This window comes from Lachancea thermotolerans, assembly GCF_000142805.1.
Source record: "Lachancea thermotolerans CBS 6340 chromosome F complete sequence".
Taxonomy (NCBI): Eukaryota; Fungi; Ascomycota; class Saccharomycetes; order Saccharomycetales; family Saccharomycetaceae; genus Lachancea; species Lachancea thermotolerans.
The window spans coordinates 1383552-1405698 of NC_013082.1; the positions used below are offsets into that span (position 1 = coordinate 1383552).

General features: G+C 51.9%; 11 protein-coding genes and 1 non-coding gene across 12 annotated transcripts; 3 read left to right on the forward strand and 9 right to left on the reverse strand.

Moving 5' to 3' along the window:
- Positions 1–622: 622 nt before the first annotated feature.
- Positions 623–694, reverse strand: KLTH0F17094r. The gene has a single exon. It is a non-coding gene; the product is annotated as a tRNA-Glu (tRNA).
- Positions 695–1561: 867 nt separating this feature from the next.
- RAT1 (ssRNA exonuclease RAT1) lies at positions 1562–4510 on the reverse strand (the record flags this gene model as incomplete). The annotated part of the gene is made up of 1 exon (XM_002554882.1): positions 1562–4510. One exon carries the CDS (start codon positions 4508–4510, stop codon positions 1562–1564), a length of 2949 nt encoding a protein of 982 aa, XP_002554928.1.
- A 722-nt stretch (positions 4511–5232) lies between these two features.
- RSB1 (phospholipid-translocating ATPase RSB1) lies at positions 5233–6345 on the reverse strand (the record flags this gene model as incomplete). Its single annotated transcript, XM_002554883.1, has 1 exon — positions 5233–6345. One exon carries the CDS (start codon positions 6343–6345, stop codon positions 5233–5235), a length of 1113 nt encoding a protein of 370 aa, XP_002554929.1.
- Positions 6346–7876: 1531 nt separating this feature from the next.
- On the forward strand, positions 7877–9967 carry GPT2 (bifunctional glycerol-3-phosphate/glycerone-phosphate O-acyltransferase GPT2; the record flags this gene model as incomplete). Its single annotated transcript, XM_002554884.1, has 1 exon — positions 7877–9967. The coding sequence occupies one exon, from the start codon at positions 7877–7879 to the stop codon at positions 9965–9967; it is 2091 nt and encodes a 696-aa protein (XP_002554930.1).
- A 77-nt stretch (positions 9968–10044) lies between these two features.
- On the reverse strand, positions 10045–10653 carry BET3 (TRAPP complex core subunit BET3; the record flags this gene model as incomplete). Its single annotated transcript, XM_002554885.1, has 1 exon — positions 10045–10653. One exon carries the CDS (start codon positions 10651–10653, stop codon positions 10045–10047), a length of 609 nt encoding a protein of 202 aa, XP_002554931.1.
- A 138-nt stretch (positions 10654–10791) lies between these two features.
- Positions 10792–12063, reverse strand: ETT1 (Ett1p; the record flags this gene model as incomplete). The annotated part of the gene is made up of 1 exon (XM_002554886.1): positions 10792–12063. The coding sequence occupies one exon, from the start codon at positions 12061–12063 to the stop codon at positions 10792–10794; it is 1272 nt and encodes a 423-aa protein (XP_002554932.1).
- Positions 12064–12600: 537 nt separating this feature from the next.
- MET1 (uroporphyrinogen-III C-methyltransferase) lies at positions 12601–14394 on the forward strand (the record flags this gene model as incomplete). The annotated part of the gene is made up of 1 exon (XM_002554887.1): positions 12601–14394. The coding sequence occupies one exon, from the start codon at positions 12601–12603 to the stop codon at positions 14392–14394; it is 1794 nt and encodes a 597-aa protein (XP_002554933.1).
- A 106-nt stretch (positions 14395–14500) lies between these two features.
- KLTH0F17248g (uncharacterized protein) lies at positions 14501–15589 on the forward strand (the record flags this gene model as incomplete). Its single annotated transcript, XM_002554888.1, has 1 exon — positions 14501–15589. The coding sequence occupies one exon, from the start codon at positions 14501–14503 to the stop codon at positions 15587–15589; it is 1089 nt and encodes a 362-aa protein (XP_002554934.1).
- Positions 15590–15667: 78 nt separating this feature from the next.
- TMC1 (Tmc1p) lies at positions 15668–16012 on the reverse strand (the record flags this gene model as incomplete). Its single annotated transcript, XM_002554889.1, has 1 exon — positions 15668–16012. The coding sequence occupies one exon, from the start codon at positions 16010–16012 to the stop codon at positions 15668–15670; it is 345 nt and encodes a 114-aa protein (XP_002554935.1).
- Positions 16013–17007: 995 nt separating this feature from the next.
- On the reverse strand, positions 17008–18054 carry DRE2 (electron carrier DRE2; the record flags this gene model as incomplete). Its single annotated transcript, XM_002554890.1, has 1 exon — positions 17008–18054. The coding sequence occupies one exon, from the start codon at positions 18052–18054 to the stop codon at positions 17008–17010; it is 1047 nt and encodes a 348-aa protein (XP_002554936.1).
- A 265-nt stretch (positions 18055–18319) lies between these two features.
- VHS3 (phosphopantothenoylcysteine decarboxylase complex subunit VHS3) lies at positions 18320–20296 on the reverse strand (the record flags this gene model as incomplete). The annotated part of the gene is made up of 1 exon (XM_002554891.1): positions 18320–20296. One exon carries the CDS (start codon positions 20294–20296, stop codon positions 18320–18322), a length of 1977 nt encoding a protein of 658 aa, XP_002554937.1.
- Positions 20297–20587: 291 nt separating this feature from the next.
- NOB1 (rRNA-binding endoribonuclease) lies at positions 20588–21985 on the reverse strand (the record flags this gene model as incomplete). Its single annotated transcript, XM_002554892.1, has 1 exon — positions 20588–21985. One exon carries the CDS (start codon positions 21983–21985, stop codon positions 20588–20590), a length of 1398 nt encoding a protein of 465 aa, XP_002554938.1.
- Between the last annotated feature and the right edge of the window lie 162 nt (positions 21986–22147).

The following is a 22147-nucleotide window of genomic DNA, read 5'->3' on the forward strand; positions in this document are numbered from 1 at the left end:
TTTTTCAACCGGGCTCTGCGCACCTGGTGTTTTTTTCTGGTGAGTTTCTTCCGGTGCCTCTTCGGAACCTCTTCGGACGTTCAAACCTTGTTTCGGGAACACTAATCCGTGGCTTTCCACTATTTTCTTACTGATGTTTCGCTTTTCTGTGCTTTATTCTTACAGATGCTTTCCAGATCCGCACACAAGTGCAAATCCGTATATATATATATATGTAATTTTCCCCACAATAATTATTTTTTGACGGAAAAATGGGCTGGAGATGCTGACTTAAGCAGGAGCGAATGCTCGCTCGTTTTCTCGATCAGAAACGCAACTCGCGGAAAAAACTTACAGCGAGCGTATGGAGCTTCTTCAACTTGTCGACGGACCGGCGAAACGGCTTTCCGCGCCTCCCCACGCTCTCGTTTGCGACCAGGGAGGTGCTTCTTAGTGACAAGGTCAAGGTGTACGGAGTCCTTGGAAGCCGGAAAAATCTTTTTCCGACCGGATTAACGTGGGCCGAACCTCTGGTCCGGACCCGGCTAGGGGCATTCGGAAGGAAAAAAAAATAAAAAGTTTTTTTGCGGGGAATTTGCTAAAAAGGTTAACCCGAACATGGGGCCGAGAAGTCAAAAATAATTTCCGAAGCGGGGAATCGAACCCCGATCTCCACGGTGAGAGCGTGATGTGATAGCCATTACACTACATCGGATAATTGTTGCTAGTATTAAGTTATGGAACTATCTATTTGGCAATACTAATGAAAGGGTTATTCGTTTCAAAGGCTTCTCGGTTTTTCGCAGGGCGGGAAATTAAGGTTTGGGAGCTGTGTTAGCACGAGACGTGGAGGTTGCATGAGCATTTTGCTACGGCCTCAAGTCCAAGAATGCGCCCATGCGGATGATGAGAGAAGAACAAGAAGCGTCTTCGTTCCAACGGTATCATCAGTCTTGCCCCGCGGACGGACACGGGCCAGAACCTTTGGTGCTGAAGGAAAATGGGACCCTTGGTTGTGCAGGATGGTGGGGTCACGGAACGCTTCTGTAAAAGTTTTCCCACCGGCTGCTGGTCGCCGTGGTCACCACGCTCCAACGCGGAGAAGCCGAAACGCCGAGAGCTCAAGAAGTTAAGGCCCATCAGCCTCGAGAAATGGGCATATATGCCCTTCTTCTTGCATCTAATGGAACTAGAAATAGCCGTGGATTGTTCGAAGCTCGTTACGTCTTACACATACTAATTACTTGATGTATAGGGAAGGAGACCGCGGCTTTGGGCCAGTCAGCTTCTCTGGAGAAGCTCTTCGCACTCCTCGTTCCGGCAGCTTTCAATTTTCGGGTGCGCGCTGGTACCACAGCGTCCGCCATCACATGCGTCATGCCCAACCAGTGCTCCGCGGACCTTGGCGTCCGCTGACGTCAGCTCATGTAGTTTTATGGAGAGCTTCCTCTGCTAATGTATAATAGTGTACGAGCTCAGCCAGCCTGATAACGTAAGCTTACTGTCGTTGTGTCGACAACTAAGATGTTGATCAGACGAAGCTTTCGGACCAATCGAAAGCGAGGCTCTCTGTTGAGCACCGCTAGTAGCGCCCGCGCCCAGAAGGAGGTCCCTGACGATTGGAAGCTGAATATCTGGAGTTGTATGCTCCTGGTGCGGAATGAGGGCCCCCGAAGCGGCCACGGTTGGAGCTGCCGCCGCCGCCGCCGCCGTACCTGGAGTTTTGCGGACGTGAGTAGCCGCTTTGCTCCTGCTGCTGGAACCGCGACACGGGCTGCGCGCTATGCGACTGTTGATAGAACAAAAACGACTTGTAGCCTCCCATCCGCGGCTGGTATTGTGTCGTGGCGCACGGGCCGACGGGGACGATATTGTGCTTCATGTCCATGGCGTTCCACCTGTGGTTGTACCTGTACACTATGGCGTCCCTGTCCTGGGCTGTAAGCATTGGTTGCGGCGGGATGAATCCGTTCAGAATCACGGATTTGCTGGGCCCGGGGAGAGTTGGCATTTTGTAGCCCACTTTGAGAAACAGGTTGGTACTCAAGTCGGGTAGCCCGCCTCCGCTCACTGGACAGATCAGCTTACCGTTGGGTGCAAATCCTTCCTGATCTACCATAGCCTGGCCAGAAAGACCACTTCTAAAATGCTGGAAAACCACAACCTCGACTGGCGTTGCGCCGTAAAGTTTGGAACTGAACTTCTCATAGTTGACGTTTTTGTTGCTGATCAGCAACACCTCCTGTTTCCGGACGTTCCGTGCTTTTTCCTCGGGACTCAGGCGCTCGTATTGATCCCTGACAACCCTGAGCAGCCGCTTCTCGTCAATAAAGGGCAGAAGCGCAATTCCCTGCCACGACATTTTTTTTCCGTTCATGTCGATCGGAAACTCCTCGGGGTAAAAGTCGATTATTTCAGAGTCTGGCTCGCTCATCAACGGCCGGAAAATAGACGGCAGGTTATGGCCCGAAGCGGCAGGCAATACACTCATAAGCTGTTCGAAAGGCAGGAATGGCTCACCCTTCTCGAAGGTGATTTTCAGATCTTTTATGTCCTTGAAGTCTGATGCGAAAGGAGCATAATGGTATGGGTAGTACCAGTTCCATGAGGCGCACCCCTGGTAGTAGTAAAGAAGAACCCAAGACACACCTTCAACATAAGAACGCACAACCTCTTTGCGCAGTTGGTCGATGTCGCGCTCATCGATGTGGAACTTGGCTGTATAATACCGGTCGTGGTAACCTGGCTCGAACAACTTGACTTCTTCGTCGGTGTCGACCACACCGCTTTTGACGTTGCCGGTGTGAACCACAGAAATGCTAGATGGAGTCTGTGACTCCGCGTCGACGCTTGTGCTCTCCTCAGGATCATCAACCTCCTCGAACTTTCTCTTAATAGCGTCGTTCATTGGTTTTTCAGACTCTTCGACATTTTCTTTATCCTCGCCATTCTCTTGAACTGCCTCTGCCTTTCTTTCTATCAGCTTTTGTTTCAATGAGGAGGCTGCGCTAAAATTAGCCTCATTAGCGACTTCAACTGCAGAAGAAATTTCCTCTTTTGTGTAGTCTTTTGTGGGTTGGGTATTCTGCTCGCTCTGGATTTTGAGGGCAGCAGCAGACTTTTTGTCGCCTTCGTTGGCAAGGTTCATCTCTTTTCTTAATTTGACAAAATCCCGGTTGGACAGGTTGAGCGAGCCGTCGGCAGCGTTGCCTGAAACATCGTAGACAGGCATGTTTTCCAATGGGATTGTGAAGTTTCTGTCAGTTTTCCCCTTGGTAACATTATTATTACTCTTCAGCATCTTCCGTCTTTTGGCCGCTTCCTGTTTCCTTATTTCTTGCTGGAATCTGTCTTTGAACATCTGTGGCTCACGCGCTCCCAGATGCTGTAAGAGCAGTTCTACGGAGTCCAAGTTAAGTTCTCCGTCACAAGTCATGTATGTTTTGAGCCGAGGCAATATTGTCTTCCAGATCTCAACTAGGATGTCGATACTGTTCTCTCTCACGTCTAATGAGGGCAAGTGAGGCAGGAAATCGTTACCGCAGAAAAAACACATGAACACCCAGTCATCAACAGCTCTCTCCGTATCGAATTCAAACGATAGACGAGGAACAAATAGTTCGACTGCGAGATATTCCCGCAGAACGCTGATATGAAGCCAGAGAAAGGGCTTCTGCGAATCTTGCTGCAGAAGGGCGGCTTTGTCCTCCTCGCTCATGTTAATTGTGTCTTGAACACGCTGTCTTCTGCGGTTGTCCTGTGCAAACACGTCCTCTCGCAGAATTTTGAAGTGTGGTTCGTGAGTGGCTAGTCCCAAGAAAATCAAGTCTGCATCCAGCCCGTAGATACAATGTGAAGTGTTGGGGTTGTATTGGGGGTCAGCCCTCTGGCTTCTCACAAAGTTCATAATTTTGTGCTCACCTTCGCCCGGCACTGTAGCGTCACTGATTATAACCTGGAGGTTCTTCCAGCCAGGGTCCGTCGCAAGTTTGAAACTGGTCCAATAGCGAAGCGCCGCGGCCAGTTTGTCCATGAACGGCGTACCAGGAGTAATTGCGTTACTGTCCCATGTTTTTTTGTTCCTGACGCTGTCGTCGATTATTTCTCCCATATCTTCCTTCTCAAGCAGCACTCTTTCACGCTCCTCGTTCTGAATCTGGGCGTCCCTCGCACTTCTGAAACGACGCGCTCTTTGCTGGTTCATCTTAGCACGGGGCGCGACGCCATCGACGGCGATCATGAGCACCTTCCGCGGCCTTGCCATGTTTAAAACTCGGTTGGTGTATTCGAACACAGCCAACAGCATTTCGTCTTCCGTTTCCGGAGGTGGTCTGTTCTCCGGATGCGAGCATGGATGTACGATACCATTCATGTCCAAATATAGGTTGTCTAGCTCACCGTTTGGGTTGGGGCCCGCGTAATCAATAGGCAGAGCGACGCCATCCTCAATCTGCGGCGTGTCCTCTAAAACAGGAGATATAATTTTCGGATACTTTCTCGAAAGCCACCTGAAAAAGGACGGAACACCCATTGCCAGACGTCTTTTCTGGCTTGATGCTTAGAGATGTCTATGTAGTGTTCTCCATAGCTTTTCTAAAATTTTCAACGTCTGCGAAACTTTATTACACAGTCAGTACACACGAGAGCCAAGACAAGAAAGACCCTGTTCTAAAGATTTGGAACTTAAGGAAATGAATTTTTGAAGTGCGGGCTCGTCGATGGGGAACACTGGCGGAGTGGGTGCCGGCGTCCAATGTCGTGCAATTCGTTTGCACCTGCGCAGACGGGCGACCTCTAATATGTCCCGTAGATAGCGACAGGTTTGAATGGTGGGCCAGAGGCCAAGAGGAAGGCACGGCTGAACGAGATGAACGAGCGAGCCGCTTAACGAGTAAGGCTACTTAAGACAACAGTGAAGCTGCCATTATGTCTGAACATAATGATCGAGACTTTGCCGAGTAATAAACGAGCCTCATTGTGATGGTGCCTAGCGCGCGGTAGGGCTCTGGCGCTCGTTTAAAATGTAATATCGAAGCGTCCCCTCGCATCATCTCGCGGGCTTAACGATGCGCTATAAGTATCGGGACGGCAGCGGCGGATGGCCAAAAGCGCGTGGCGGCGTGCTGCAGCGCTTGGCAGAGCGCGCAATGATCGAAAAAGTTTGGAAAGTTAAGTCTATTGATGTCTAAAAAGTGAAGGAGGGCACGGTGTGTATGTGTGCTGGCCCAGGCAGTGGAATATGCGGACTGTGGTTCATGCTTCCTCCTTGTTGGCCCGCCAAGAATCGTTGTCGTTGTCGTTGTCGTCCTCGAGCGAGTCGGTGGCGTTCTCGGCGCCGTCCTTGGCAACGGCCTTGCGCACGTTCTGGATGGGGATGCTGGTGGTGCGGCCCTTGAACACGAAGCCCGGGTGGAACACAGTCAGCAGCGTGGTGGCCAGCGACATCATCAGGGCGTCCAGGATGATGAAGTAGATCTCGTGGGTGATCAGGTTGCCGCTCCAGCCCTCGGCCAGCTCGATGACTCTGTAGATGCAACGGACGAAGATGAGCAGGGAAGCGGCGGTGAGGATCCAGGGGAAGTACGTGAAAACCCAGCGCTTGGGGTGCAGCCGCAGGAACTCGAACTTGGGGCGGTACATGTAGTCGATCTCCTCCTGCGAGACGTGGAACAGCGACAGCGACGCGCGCTTCGCGCCCGTGTGCCGCTTGCGCGTCACGACGAAGATCTGGTACACCAGGTGGAACCACAGCATCAGGAACACGGACATGGACGCGACCTGGAACGCCAGGCCGGCCACGAACACGTGATCTCCATTGGCGGGGTCTTTCTCGTCCGCGGCCGCGGACCCGGCCATCCCGCCGCCCACGGCCTGCACGATCAGCGAGATGATGTCGCACCCCATGAAGATGTACGAGTACAGCATGGGGTTCTTGATGAGCGCGAACTGGTGGCCGAACACCTCGATCAGCTTGGCCAGCTGGTAGTAGATGCCGGCCATCGTGAACACGGGCGCGATGGTCAGCGTGATGAACTGCAGCAGGAACGTGTCCACGTTGTACACGTCGAAGTGGCCGCTGGCGCGGCCCGCGTACCCGAGCACTTCCAGGATGCACGTGAACGTGAACGACACCAGGAACCACCACTGCTTGGTCCAGATCCCGATCCCGACCTGCATGATGAGGAGCAGCCCGAAGATCACGGCCATGCATACGTTAAAAGCGAGGTTCGGGACCATCCCGCTGTAGTTGCTGTATTCTGTGGAGGAGGCCGAGCTGAGCGCGGCGCTCAGCGCGGCGGACGACGCGGCCGAAGCGGCCGAAGCGGCCGACGCCGACGCGGCCCGAAGGACCGGAGTGGCTAGCATAGTTGCTTTTTATGGGGAGACTAGAGGGTCTGGGTCTTGGCGGCTAATTTGCACGTGTCGTTAGCGATGATGCTGACAAAGGCGATGACGACGCGTGTGGTGATGACGTAAGGTCTGGGCCCGAGATCGATCCGTGTTCCGGAGTTCGGGTAATTGTCTTGGTGCGCCGCGTTTTTTTTTTCCTTCGCTGCTGTTTTACGAAACGCGGGTAGGTGCGCGTAGGGGCGAGATGCGGAAACTGTTATTGGTTAAAGGTTCCGAGATTCCGTGCTTCCGTGGGCTGTAATGGGCTCGGAGCTGGGTTCTTATATGCTGTACACGAAGGCTATGCGCAGGGGATAGTTCGTTGGGGTCTGGGAAGAAGCTTTGCGGTGCGCAGTATTCTGGGTGCCTTGCACGTGCTTTAATGGCTCAGACGTACTCAAGTACAGGATGGTTTGGAGCGCCGTAACCGCAGATGCAGCTGTCAAAGGGGTCTGTGCTTTTAAGTGATTTTTTCAGCTCCCGCGTTGCTTAGTGAGCACGCATTGGATCGGAGCTCAAAACAGTGACTGCAAGAACACCGAAGGCAGCGCATGGCCGAAGTGCGAAAAGCTTAGAAACGCCGCAGCCCGCAGAGGCAGCAAACAAAGAGACCCTCGCGGACCTCAGAATAGCACTGCCCGCGCCGTCTACACCGCCTGCGCCGCCTGCGCCTGGTTCGGCGGTGTAGCCGGAGCAAGCGGGTTTAAAAACGGCTCGCGGCCGGAGGATTGGCGGCTTACGGCCGACTGTAGCAGCTGGTCGCTTTTTTGCGCAGGGCGCTTCGAGGTGGCGGGAGGAGAGAAACGGCGTGGGCCGGTGTGTGCCGGCGTAGAGCAGGGCGATGGGCAGGGCGGTAGGCGCGGGGATAGCACGGCCGGTGGAATGCGGTGGTACGTCGTTCTGCACGGGGCGTTTTGCCGCCGGCGCTGGGCGCTTGCGCCCTTTTTTGTGGAGTACAAAAACGGGGCAGATTTACGTTGTGGAACTTGGCCTTCTACACACCACTCGGTGCCGCGCGGCGGGCGGAGGCGAGCAGCGGTGGGCAGAGGCGAGTGAGTGCACGCGACAGTGCCACGATATACTTATATAGCAACGCGGGCGGGCGTGGCCCGTGATATACCTAGCTTAGGGGCAGGCGCTAGCCGCCAGGCGCCGAAGATCTGGACTATTAACAGCTGCCCGGCGCGACCGGGGCGGGCAACGGCGGCGGCGTTTTCCGCGAGCCGCCGCGGCGCAAGCACCGGGCGTGTTTTTTCTGGAACCATCCAGCTGACGCGCCCGCTCGGGCGTAAGTGGCGCCGTTTGCGCGCGTAAGCGCGCGTAGGCGTGGCGCGTCACGTGACGCCGCCGCCGCCGGGCTGACGCCCGCCTTCCCCGTACTATTTAAAAAAATCCAACAAAGGATGATGGCGCGCTCCTTCCCAGATTTCGGTCTCGCCAAAATCGAAAACAGCTCAGATCCACAAGCTCCACTCACTTAACCGCGCCCGCATCGCCCGCTGTCGAAATGGCGTCTCATGTGCCCAAGAGCGAGACCTTCAAGAACCCCTACAATGGCGAGTCCTACGGCCTGGCTACGTGGGTATACGACCTAGTGGTGTTCGTCTTCAACGTTTGCTTCACCATCTTCTTCCGAGAAATCAAGATTCGCGGCACGCACAACATGCCCTGCAAGGGCACGCCCACGATCCTGGTGTGCGCGCCGCACGCCAACCAGTTCGTCGACGGCGCGCTGGTCATGTCGCAGGTGCGCAACCTGCGGGGCAGCCGCTCCCGCCAGACGTGCCTCGTCACCGCGGAATCTAGCTACAAGAAGCGCTTCATCTCCATCTTCAGCCGGAGCACGGGCGGGATCCCCGTGCCGCGCGCCCAGGACAATCTTAAGCCCGTGGACCCGGCTCTCGAGATTTACGTCCCAGACTGGGCCGAGCCCACAGTGCTGAAGTGCCGCGTCGTGGGGCGCAACGAATCCCCCCGGCTCTCCTCTCGCTTCACCCCCAAGTCGCTGGTTGGCATGCCCAGCTTCCTCGGCAACGCCCAGATCGCTGAGATTCCGGACGACGAGACCCTTGTGCTCACAAAGCCTTTCAAGGACAACTCGCAGGTCCGCGACCTGCTCACCAAGGGCACAAACTTCAAGTACGCGCCTAAGATTGACAACACTTCCGTGTTCCAGAACGTTTTTAACCATCTGCACTCGAACGGCTGTGTCGGTATTTTCCCCGAAGGCGGCTCCCACGACAGACCATCGCTGCTTCCCATCAAGGCGGGCGTCGCCATCATGGCTCTCGGCGCCGCTGCTGCAGACCCCTCCTCCAAAATCCATGTAGTACCCTGCGGTCTCAGCTACTTCCACAGAAACAAGTTCAGATCCAGAGCCGTCCTGGAGTTTGGCCAGCCCATTATCGTAGATGGCGAAATGGGCAAGCGCTACGAGGCCGACCCCAGAGGCCAGACGTCAGAGTTGTTGGACAAAATCACTCAGGCCCTCTACGCCGTCACGGTCAACGCGCCTGACTACGAAACGCTCATGACTATCCAGGCTGCCCGGAGGCTTTACCAGCCGGCCATCGCCAAAACTCCCGATGGCAACGGCCATCTTCCGCTTCCTTTGGTTGTCGAAATGAACCGCCGCTTGTTGATAGGGTACTCAAAGTACAAGGATGACCCTAGAATACGACATTTGAAAGCCATGGTCTTGCAATACAACTCCAAGCTCTATGCCCTAGGCCTCAGGGACCATCAGGTTCCAAAGCTGACCTCAAAGGGTGGCGAGTGGATTTCCCTGTTAACGATATGTACTCGCGTGATCCGCATCTGTTTCTACCTCCTTCTGTCTTTGCCAGGCACCATTTTGTTTATGCCCGTCTTTGTTACCTGCCACTACTACGCGCAGAAAAAAGCAGAAGATGGGTTGAAGAAGTCTCTGGTCAAGATCAAAGGCACTGACCTGCTGGCAACTTGGAAGCTACTTGTTGCCCTCGTGCTGGCGCCCACTCTCTATGTCACCTACTCACTAATGCTGTGCTACTTGGTGAAGCACTACCCACAATTGTTCGAGTCGTTGTGGGTTATTGGAACGAGAACAAACGGGTACACATCAGTGAACTTTGTATTTTTCTACGCGCTGCTGGTTTCTGCCACTTATGCCAGTTTCAAAACTGGCGAAACTGGGATGGATCTGTTTAAGTCTCTGCCCCCACTAGCAGTTTCGCTAGTTTACACAAAACGCCAGCTTGAAGATCTTAAGGAGACCAGAAAGCAGCTCAGCCTGGAGGTCACTCAAGTTTGCAATGACTTGGGTCCCACCGTCTTTCCCGATTTTGGGCGTTTTATTACAACTCAAAAGGCCGCCGAGCGCGGGGAAGAGGACAAGGATTATGTGCCTCGGAGTCGCTCCTCTTCTGTGCACTCCATGGAATCTCAAATGTCCAATGCTTTGTCAAAGGTTAACTCGAACGTTTCGCTCTCAGATATTCCAATTTTAGCGGAAGGTTCTAATGAACAACAAGACACCATAGAGGTGGAAAAGACTGAGAAACCTTCTCTTATAGGCAATCTAGTTAGACAAAGAAGACAACAGGAGAAGCAAGACTAAGGTCTACGCACATATATGCCTAATAACGTGTCAATGCATTTTTTTAAACTTAATGTTAATTTCCGTAACTAATTCTTTTAATCCTCTCCAGCAGGTATCTCATCCTTCATAATGCGGTTGAGCTTGACTCGCATCTCAGTACTTTGACCCCCTCTCAATACATCATTTACAAACCACACATCGCAGTCCATTTGAACCATCTCCAATGCGCCTCTTAACACACCGCACAAAATGTTCGAGTACCAGAGTTCCTTAGCGGCGTCCATTGGAAGCTCCACAAAATCCGATAAGGGGTTTTCATCGAGGAACAGCGAAAACGCATCTTTGTTGTTAGACCAGTTGCCCACTTGTGGTGTTACGTTTAGAAATATCTTGAACGCGCATTTACTGATTACCTCACTTGTTTGAGCTAAGGAATCACATCTAGGTAAAGCTGTACGAGCCAGAAAGTCTTCAATTAGTCTCACGCCGATATTGTAGCCCATAGCATAAAGCTGGGAGTTGACCTTCTTGAAGTCTCGCTCAAAATCTGTGCAAAGTTGAGAGACTATGGAACCATAAGTTAGAGTAAACAGCTCTGCGTTTATCTTGGCGGTTTTGTTCTTCCAGATATCGTCGCCAAAAGTCTTGAGTGACTTTTTGGGGCCTGCTGATGAAGCAGAAATACTTGCAGAGTTTGCACTCATCTTCCGCGCTTTTGTTTAATTGCCTAGGCTCTGCTCCGATGTTACATTCATTCGTCAATTGATTTGGTTGGTAAATGACCTACACGTCTATAAAACACGTCCATAATGATAGTATATATAAGGCCTGACATCTTAACATCAGTCCTTTGCCTCTAACAAGTTGTCTAGGACGTCCTGATACTTGCCATGAGTAGCTTTGTTGGCTTTCTTCAGTATGTCTTCGGCCTTCTTGTAGCATTCTTCTTGCTCTTTGCTTTCCGCGTCGTACAGGTTTCCAAGACTGGTGAGCGCTTCGGCAATGTCAACCCACGTCTGTGGCTCGTCATCTTCGCGCGCTTCTTCCAAGTATTTTACAGCGGCCCTCACAAGACTAAGTGCCTCCGCTTGTGCCTGGGGCGCTGAAAAGCCATGCATCTCTTTCTCGCCGGTAGACTCATAGGTCAGAAGCAGGAAAGCTTGAGATGCAGGCTCAGCTGCTCTCAAATGCAATTGCCCAAGTTTCCTAGCCACAGAGCGGTAAAGCTCAACGTCTTTGCTGTCAACATCCTTGGTATCGGGCTTAGGAAGAGTAGCCAAAAGCTCCTTGAGCTTCTCGCGCAAGAAAGAGAAATTCTCTGGAGTTTCCGCACGAATTTGTGAGAGAGGGTGCTCGGCAGGAAGTTCAAGGTCACGCACCTGCTCTTCAGTGTCACTGCCAAGAGGCTCTTCGTCGTCGTCAGCACCTTGGCCCCAGTTTTCGCAGATATCTAGCAGGTCATCCAAGAGCTGCAGTACGTCAAATACCAGGTCCCGGTACTTGAAGTCCAGCACAAGATCCCGCTTAGCCTGCTCGAGCTGCTCATGAAGCTTCAACTTTTTGGCGTTCTTGCTCTCGCTCGTCAGCTTCGAGATGTATTGAAGTGGAATTCTTTGCAGCACAATCTTGGCGTGGGTCAGCTTGAGTAAACCAGAATCTGGGAACTGGGAGAGCCCAATGTCGCATCTTTCAAGGGCAGCATCGAAAAACTGGGCAACTGCCTTCCGACAGTCTTTCTCGTCCATACTCTCGTCGCCTGCCCGGAAAATTGTCAGTTCGCTCAACGCCAAAGCGTAGATGGCGTGGAACTCATCTGAAAGCTCAGTGTGCGGCTTTTCCTTGTCTTTGGCCTGCTCGGTGTTTTCTTTTTCACGCAACAAGCGGTCGCATTCATGAACGATACCGTTTAGCACAAGCTCGTCGTCTCTGTCCGAGTTAAAGTATGTCTTCCATAGGCCCCTCAGCTGGACAAGCTCGTCATCTGGATCAACGCCTTCCTCAATCTCAACTTGAATTTGGCTGGCGGGAGTGGGCTCTGGTGTGGGGGAATCAGATTTTTTCTGCTTTTTCGCAGTTTTGTTTTGCTTCCCAATACCCAATGCTCTCTTGGCCATTTTTCTTATAGCGCCTGCTTACCAAGAAGAATTCTGTAGTTTAGCTGGGCTAGAACTTCAATTCTTATGAGTTGCCAGTGTTTAAATACTGGTACCACTCATCTGTCTCTGAAATATCAGCAGATGAAAACTATCCAAACGACATATCCGTCCAACGTGATTCAACGTTGGCCAGGTTTCTTCTTCGTTCCTCGCCTTCTGTAGGCAACGTTTGACGCATGGAACACATATATTCGTGCCCAAACGACCGACTCCCGGAAAAAATGATCTGCCCGGTTTTTCCGTGTTTCACGTGATATCGTCAGTTCATGTGATCTGTATATCACGATGTGATTTCTTCATGGTGGAATGTGGCTTTTCGAAGTGTCAAGGCATGAGTTGATGTGGAAGTAATACTGCTTGTCGCCTGTGTATTTATAAAGGTAAGTATGAATAGCTCCTGTTCGAGTGATCGTTTGTAGCAAGTTTCTCTCAGGTAGCCCGAACAATTTTTCAACGCTTTCCTGTGCTCACAACACAATAAGTTCTACGGAGAAAATGATTCAGAACGTCCCTCTCATCGCCTCGCTTAATTGTGAAGACGAGGTCCATCTTCTTGTGGGATCTCGTTCGCTAAATGTGACGCTGAGCAGAGCAGCCGGTATCGTTGCTAGCGGTGCGTACGCCAAGATTGTTAGCCCTTCAAGTGCTGAGGACGCGGAGAAGCTGCGAAAAAGGTTTGCAGGGGAGAGCCGCGTATCAGTGATTCAGAAACCTTTTGAGCTGCAAGACTTGGCTACCCAAGGAAGGGCCTTAGTCCTTGGGGTAGTTGACCGCGTTTTCGTCAATGTGGGGCAAGAGGAAGCGCTTTTGATGCAAGAGATTTACCAACAGTGCATAAAGCTGAGGATCCCTATCAACACTTCCCAGAGACCAGAGTTTTCGACTTTCAGCCCAGTCTCTACTTACACAGACCCAGCCAAGAGTGGGCTACAAATAGCTGTCACTACCAATGGTCAGGGCTGTCTTCTGGCCAACAGAATCAAGCGCGAGATTGTATCAAGTTTGCCGGCAAACATATCTCAAGCCGTGATCAACATGGGCGCGCTAAGAGACCGCATCATAAATGAGGATAACTCAAACTTGGTGTCCTCTTACTATTTAAACAAAGACCTGCAGGACTTGGGTTACGGGTTCGACGAGGATAACTGGGATAGCCACCGCTTGAACAAACTGGTACACGAGTTTGCCATGACTGAGAGCGAAAAAAAACTGAAAAGAACAAGATGGTTGTCGCAAATTATGCAATACTACCCTTTGACACAATTGGCAAACATTTCTATTGAGCAACTTGCAGACAACTACATGAGTGATAAGACTCAACTCTCGCCAGCTAAACCCGAGGCTATAGACTCGACTGCCGGCTCGCAAGCTGGGCATGATACCAACAGAGACGGACTACGTGGCGACGAGGATGTTTCCGACTCTGTCCAGCCTTCGCAAGCCAACAGGCTGGCGGAGGTCTCTGTGAAGGGCCGCATCTCTCTTGTGGGCAGTGGCCCCGGCTCCGTGTCCATGTTGACCGTGGGCGCTCTTCACCAAATCAAGACTGCCGATTTGATTTTGGCAGATAAACTAGTCCCTGAGACAGTGCTGGCACTCATTCCAGAGAAAACAGAGACTTTCATTGCCAGGAAATTTCCAGGCAATGCTGAGAGAGCACAACAAGAGCTTTTGGAAAAAGGACTTGCCGGCTTGCAACAGGGCAAAAAAGTGGTACGACTGAAGCAGGGGGACCCTTATATCTTCGGACGTGGTGGAGAAGAGTTCCTGTTCTTCTCTCAACATGGGTTTGTACCACAGGTACTCCCAGGTTTGAGCTCCGCTCTCACTGCTACTGTAGTTGCCAAAATCCCAGCGACGCAGCGCGACGTCGCAGACCAGGTGCTTATCTGCACCGGAACTGGACGCAAGGGTGCGTTGCCTGAGACTCCGGAGTTTGTCGAGTCAAGAACAACTGTCTTTTTGATGGCCCTTCATAGATCAGAGCTTCTCTTAGAGGCCTTACTCAAGCGCGGGTGGGACCCTGAGGTTCCCGCAGCCATCATAGAGCGTGCATCATGTCCCGACCAAAGAATAACCAGAACTCTGCTAAAATACGTGCCCGAAGTTGTGGCGGAGATAGGCTCCCGTCCCCCTGGCTTGTTGGTCGTGGGTAAGGCGATTGGTGCTCTTGTCGACCAAAGATTTTTGGAGTTTGATGACAACAGGAAACACTACATAGAGGAAGGAATCGATGGTTCATCCGAGCCATCGATTAATCTGGAGGAGCTTCTCCAAGCTTGTACATAGAATGCATATACGTGTCACATGCTGTTCACTTATTTACCAGATCTAGTTATATCGCAATTGATCAAAAACACCAACACGCACACAGTCTCGATAGGTTGGCTAGCTAATGTTTGGAGTTAGAAGGTTAATTAGTCGTCACACGAGACAGCTTTCGAGGAGTCTGCATTCAGACATTGCATTTGCGTTCGACATAGATGGCGTTCTACTGAGAACTCAAGAGCCTATTCCAGGAGCCTCTGAAGCCCTTAAGCTATGTCAGGAGAACCGAGTCCCGTTCATTTTACTAACGAACGGTGGCGGCACACTGGAAAACCAGCGCACGTCTTTTCTCTCTGACACGTTGAGAATCCCGCTTTCACCATCTCAAATAGTCCAAAGCCACACTCCATTCAAGACACTGGTGCCAAAGTTCAAAAAGGTCCTCGCAGTCGGGTCGCCTTCTGTGAGGGATGTTGCCGAGACGTATGGTTTCGAGAAAGTAGTACATCCCATGGACATTGTTCGCTATGACAGAAATATTGCGCCTTTCTCCGGCACAACATCAGAGCGGCTGATGGAGATTTCACAGGAGGCTCCTGGTCTGGACACGGAGCCTTTCGAAGCCGTCCTTGTTTTCAATGACCCAAGGGACTGGGGAGCCGACATTCAAATTATCTTGGATATCCTGAACAGTGATAAAGGGATGTTAAACACCATAAGACACGAAGCCACAAGCGTGCCCTCAGTCCCGATATACTTCTCAAACAACGACCTGTTGTGGGCCAACCAGTACAAACTGAACCGCATAGGCCAGGGAGCGTTCCGTAGCGTCATAAAGACCCTTTACGCGGAGCTGAACGGAGGAATCTCACTACAAGATACCGTTATTGGAAAGCCCACAAAAGTGACCTACGACTTTGCGCACCACGTCCTTCTCAGGTGGAGGGAGCATTTGCTCAAAAGTGAAGCGGCACACTCCGCACCCATAGAAATGCCACTGCCCGCGCTAGGAGTTGCGCCCGAAAGCTCGCCCTTCCGCAAGGTGTTCATGGTTGGCGACAACCCCGCAAGCGACATTATCGGCGGCCACAACTACGGCTGGTCGACGTGCCTTGTGCGCAGCGGCGTCTACAGAGACGGGGACTCGCTGCCCTGCAAGCCCACCATCGTCGCCGACAACGTCTTGGACGCGGTCCGCACCGCCCTGACTTCCTAAATTTAGATGTTCTCCGATACACATATACACACCGGTATATATACATACCACTTAGAGACCGCGAGAGGCCTGCCCCCTTCAAATCTGTATTTTTGACACGATCGTCTGCTCCGCCGCCAGCTTTTCAGCGTTTCGCTGATGCATTTGCTCCTTGCAGGACTTCAAGCCCTGACACGAGTGGTTTTCCATGAGACGGTGTCTCGAGCAAAAGTGGCCCTGGCAAAATTGGCAGTCGCCTACGAATTTCACCGCTGACGACCCGCACTTGTCCGCGAAACACTTGTCCTTTCTCTTCTTCTTGCTTCCAGTTTTCTTGGATACTCGGCTAGCAGACGCCACCAAGACCGCCGTTCCGTTTGAGCCGTTGCCGACGTTAACCTCTGTGGCTTTATCACCAGTGTTGCTTTGTGTTGTTTCCGTCATCGGTTCGTATGAGTAAATTATCTAGTTATGTGTGTGCTGTGCCAGCTCCTATACACAGCTAAGGAGCCTTTTACAGATGGCGGTCGGTTATCTATGATCTTGAGGACCTTCACCCTGTCATTTATATATATATTTCCCTTAGTGCCACCGCCACCTTAGGTAAGTTTCGTAAGAAGGTACTGCGATAATAGCGCTCGGGCGATGAGTAAAAAGCTACAACGTTTGATAGCCGCAGGCTACTGGCATATTCAAGTTTGTTAGCTTCCGGTGATCGGGCTGTCACTTTTGCTTGTTCCGGAGTCCCCGTGGGCAAGGTAACTCGAAAACACCACTGAGGGTCGTTACGGCTATCAACGGCAGCCCGTGAGGTCGGCAACTTTCGTAGTAGTAGTCCAGGGCTCTGGTTGGTATCGTGAGGGCGCACTTTGACTATGATGCCAGGGTTTGATTCTGCGGACCGTTGATTAACGGTCACTTTGGACGTAGTATAAAAAAACGTCGCCATTAATTACTCATTAGCGCCGTTTGATTTACTCCAGAAGATTCGGGCGACGGCGCGTTTTGGGAGGGGCCCATGTCGACCGTTAGGAATCGCGCAATTCGCAGACCACCCTGCGTAGTGTATGTTGCACTGCCTATGGAGGCTTAACAGGGCCCATAGACGACACGAGGAAGTCAAAATTGTCAAAGAAGCGAGCGAGATCCTGCTGGTTAGCTGGTTACAGTCAACACATCTTGATAGAGGAGGCCAACAAGTGCTTTCTGACTCACAAAGCTTTCGGCTTTCAGCCGTGAAGGTGAAAATGAAAACGTCACTATTTACGTATATAGATAGGCCCGTCCGTCGACGCCGTCACCGCTGGAAGGAGACCCTGGCGCCCTCGCCAGCCGGCGCGTGTGATACAGTGCACACTCGCGTACGTCGTCCACGGTACCTCTCCGTCACCCGAGCTCCCCAAAATCTCAGATTGTTGTTTTCTCCCCCCATGTCCCTCTTACAAGTCATCAGCGATCGTATCCAGGCTGATTGGCTGGCCCGGCTTGAAAGCCGGGAGCCCAAGGTATGGGCACCCGGAGCACCTAAATGCATCGCCAAGCGAGCACGAGCCGCAGCCACCGACCTTCTTGCCTTGAATAGTAAAGTCAATTTCCGTCAGCTCCTGCTCGTCAAACTTGACGGGCTTGCCCAGAATGCGATCCTGCGCAGCGCGCGCGGCATCCGCTTCCTGTGCCTCGGCCTCCTTCAACCCGCAAGTACAGTCCTTACAAGCCTTACGTCTTCTGGTCTTGGTCTTGCCACACGTGACGACAGTGATGGCGCTCTTCTCCGCGTCATCAACCAAATCGTCTTCATCGATAGAGTCCGCAGAGTCCTGGCCCGCGACGTCGTCGAAAAATTTTGACTTCGAAGCCGTGAGCTCATCAGAGTTGCTGTCATCCTCGTTCATACCGTCCAGCTCGTCTCCGTCGTCCAGGTCTTCAGCCACTACGCTAGCACGCGGAGACTCGGGTTTCTTAAATGTTGGGAGCCCGGTAGGCTTTGGTTTTTCGGCCTTTTTGAAGGCTGGAAGCGCGAAGCTAGGCTTTGCAAAGATAGGTAAGGACTTTGAACCGCCAGAGGGTGTGTTGCGCTTGGGCCGCAGTGCCACTGGCGCTGTCTGTGTGTGTGCTGTGCCTTTCTTTACCCAGTGGTAGCCCTGCTCGCCGCTATTTACGACCTCGAACCCGTTTATCAGCGCGTCAATTTTGTAGACGTCGCTTAGTCCGAAGAGCCTGCCACCGCCTCGTAGGCTCTGTGCCAGTACTGCGATGAGCTTTGTAGGAAACTGTATTTCTGACTCTTTTTCGGGCGTCAGGTAGTAGACCAGCGAGTACTTTTCGTCCTCCAACTGTACGCTTGAGTCGTTCAGCTTGTTGACCAGAAACTGGTCCAGCTTGCTCGAGTCTGCAAATACATTGCTCTTCTTGACACTTTCCACAAGCTCCGGCGTCGTAGTGACAGCCGGGTGGATCAAAAGTAGACTGCTCTTCTCTCCAGACATTTCTTCAACAAAATTAAATAATGCCGCGATTCAAAAGATGTCTTTACTGCTGTTCTTGCACGGTCTTGAGTTGTCGAAAGAAGCGATGACTTACTATCTTACAGCGTCTTAGTAATTTTTCTTTACTCTTTCTATTACAGATTTGATAAAACACGATATCGCCTTCCACGATCATCTATATAAGGGCCTAGCTGCTGTTAAAAGAGTATAACACACAAATCGCAAGCTGGAAAAGGTTTCGGTGGAGACGGTCCAAGACATCTAGCTACCTGGATATCTGTGGAACTAGTTCTGGATGCGAAACTCCAGAGTTGGCAGAGTTCTGAAGGGGAATCTTTGCAGTAGGGTTTGGGACATCGTCGTCATCATCGTCGTCATCATCGTCATCGTCGTCGTCGTCATCGTCGTCGTCGTCATCGTCGTCGTCGTCGTCGTCGTCGTCATCATCCTCTTCCCCATCTGCTCTACGCTCCTCCTTCTGTCTCGCGCTTTTGCTGTCGTCGTCTTCCTCTTCCTCGTCGTCATCTTCCTCTTCCTCGTCCTTAGGGTATCCCCCAAGTTTCATCACTACCTTGTCAACAATCTCGTTCGCGTCCATCATACCACCCAGGCCGATGTCTCCATGAATGCCCATAACTTTCTCTGAAGGTTTGAAAACTGTAATCCACGGCATTTCCTCCTTGATCATCTTGAGATGCCGCTTGGTAATCGTAGAATTGTAGCTGCTGCTCACCATCGAAGGTGCGAGAAAAATAGGAAACATTGGGTTCCACGCGCGAACCACACTAGTTAAAAGGTTGTCGCACAGCCCAAGCGCAACTTTGGAGAGTGTGTTGGCTGTAAGCGGCGCCACTACCAGGATATCAGCCCAGCGACGAAGCTCGATATGTAAAACTGGATCAGTGCGCTGCTTCCATACGTCCCATTCGTCTTGGTCGGTCCAAACTTGGATGTGAGCAGGCAGCTCGATTTTTGGCGCCATAGTGGGCGTTCCGCCGGGAGGACCACCCCCCACTGTTACGTTATGGTTATGCGCTGCAGCAGAGGGCGCTGTTGCCAAGGGCTTTGCTTGCTCGCCCGCTGCGGGATTTGATGACATGGTGGGAGCAGTGGACTCAGACGCAGTCCGACTCTCGATTCTTGGTTTTCTTGACCTGTTGGCAAAGAACTGTGCAGCCGCTTGCGTTAGGATAAGCTGAATCGAGATCTTGTCTCTGCCATAAATCTCCTCCAACTTCTTGATCATTGCCTTAATTTTGAGCACAGACAAGGAGCCAGTGGCTCCAAACAACACATGTAGCTTTCCGTCATCTTGGGGTAGCCTTGGTTCCGAGTTCTTGCCGGTTTCTCTTTTGGGAATGTTGGGAGCAATTTGGTGGAAGTTTGACGCCTCGGAGGGCAGTTCGCCTGACTCGTCGAGGGACTCAGCGATAGTTGCCTCAGGCTGCCTCAGCGCCGAATCCTGCCTCTTTTCGCCTAGCGTGAAAGAGGGACTAGGAACTTGTGGCATTGGACTAGCGCTATTGGACCTGGAGCGGAAGCTTGGCGAGTGCAGCGCATCGTCCACTACAAAGTGTGGGTGGTCATCTTTCTTTGGCTCGGGCTCGGAAGTCACAGAACTACTCCTTGGAGCCTCTTCGCCACTTGTATTTTGCTCGCTCGAGCTATGATGCAGGATGTCTGCAGAGTGCAAAAGCTTTGATATTATGTTCCCTTTTTTGCCATCGTGACGTCCCGCGCCTCCAAAGGCAGTTCCCTGACGCTGCGCCGATGCGGTAGAGTCCGTACTCGTCAGTGGAGGGGGAGAAGGAAGTCTTGATCCAGAGTTGGGGATCCCAGCTGACGGAGACGTAACGGGTTTGGCCTTTGGGCTGGTTGCATCTCCCTTATCGTTTTCCTCTGCACCGCTAGTCTTAGCCTGCTGGTTTGCCGCGTTCGCTACCGCCTGCTGCTTTAAAGTTAGGTGCTTGGAATCGCTGAAAGTCACTGTAGGGACTCTTTTCAGACCGGGCTCGGGCGTGTTGCTAACAACCGCGCCCGAAGTTCCGCTAACGTTCATGATAGATTTGGTCGCGCAGGTACCGGGGCTCGCACTGCACTGCGAGACTGGAGAGTTTGCGCCTGGGGCAACGACTGGTGGCGGTCCCATCGAGCCATCGGGGTTGGCTTTGTTAGCTGCATTTGAAAACCGAGGCGAAACTATGCCGGGTGTTTTTTCACTATTGGTATTTTGCTCGCTCATTATAGGCCAGGAACAACTGTTGAAACCTTCTGAAGTCCTTCTAAGTGGGCTATGTAGATCTATTGATTGTTTGGTATTCTGTAATGGTCGAAGATGCTCTTCTATATGAAGCAATAATAAAATAAATTTGAACCTGACAACCGTTATTCGTGAAAGATGATATCTTCATATGGCGAGCAAGTGGAGAGTGGAGCCTGGACTTCCAAGAGGCTTGGGAGGCGAATGGAGTTTCTGGGCTCTTGCTGTAACCATTTGCGCAACTTTGAGAAAATTGGCGTACGCTCTCCTGACTTATTTCTTCTTCCTAGAACTGTTTGCGTGGCGGCCTCTACCAACCTTGACGGAGTGATGTTTCAGGCCCGAAATCGCGAATGGCGATATGAAGTTCTCTGCCGAACCACCTCCTATCCAGTCATTTAGGATCTTCTCGTTGTGTCTGCGGGTCCAATCTTCCTGTTTGAGGGCTTTTTCGTACTCTTTTTGGTCTTCTCTCAGTAGGTCGGTTGTTTGGGCGTGCTTACTGTGGACGAAACCTTTCTTTCCGAAACGTTTTTGTGAGTTCTTTGATAGAGGACTTGCTATCGAATAGCGGTTTCCGCGATTGTTCCATTGGAAGTTTGCCTTCAAGTGCGGTGTGACGTCGCCTGTCGCCGCGTCTACGGATACGGCACAGCGCATAAGAGTTGAGTAGCCACCGCATGAGGGGCAAAAGTGCTTGGGAGTGCCGTCCTTGGGGAGGGGCAACATTTTGAAGCAGGCATGACATCTGAGCATGTAGTTCCGGAGCTTTCTGATCTTCAGACCCGACAGGAAGTTCATGAGGTTCAGATTCATCTGCAACGCCACGTTTTGCACTGCAAAATCACCAGTGGCAAGGGCCACTTGGTTCTGAGGGAGTTTTAGATGGTTCTCGGATGTCGTCTCGTGGGAATCCTCGCGCACGTTTGTTCCTTTGGTGTCTTCGCCGCTGTCTTTTATCATAACCTCAGTAAGGTTTTCTGGATTGATCCACTCTCCGTCGTCATCATCTTCGAAGTAAGAGCCATCTGCGGCTTCTTGGGATGACTGCGCATCAGCCATCTCCAAATTCTCTAGTGAATTTGCGATTTCGTCTTCGTGGGGCTCTTGGGCGTCGGGCTCACTAGCCTGGTCTTGCGCTAGGCCCGCACCTTCCTGCTCCTGTCCTTGTGTCTCCTGCTCCTGCTCCTGCTCCTGCTCCTGCTGTTGCCTCTTTTCACGCTGCTTCTTACCGCCTCTTCTACGCTTCTTTTTGCTTTTAGCTAGCACCTCCTTCTCCTGATCGGCCTCCTTTTCAGCTGTTTCAGCAAGATCATCACCAGGGCGTGTACGGAGTCTCCAGTCACCGCCGTTCAGCTCAACTTCCAGCTCATATGTCAGTGCGATGATGTGAATGTCGTTGGCGCTCAAAACTGCGTAGTCACCAGTAAGCATCGCGAAGTCCTTCACCCTCTTGATCGATTCAGCTTTAGGGTGACGCAGTTCTAGCGTCCCCAGACTCCGCCATAATTCCAGGTTCTTCCTGGCTTGCTCATCCTTGATTTCCTGGAAAACTGTAGGTGTGGTGAAAAATGACTTGGCATAGCTTTGGTAGTGGGAATACGACTGTGTGATCAGCGGTGTCGCATCCAGCACTAAGCTATTGACGTGTGCGGCAGTTTCAGCTGACATGCCCTCTATTTATGGACTTCTGTAAGATTATATCGCAGGCTCATCGCAGCTCATCGCAGTATTGTGCATTATTATCAAAATTTTCCATGAATTACAGTGAAATGATAACCGTCATGCGTGATCTGTACACATGTGGGGTCAATCGTGAGCCTGCATCATTCG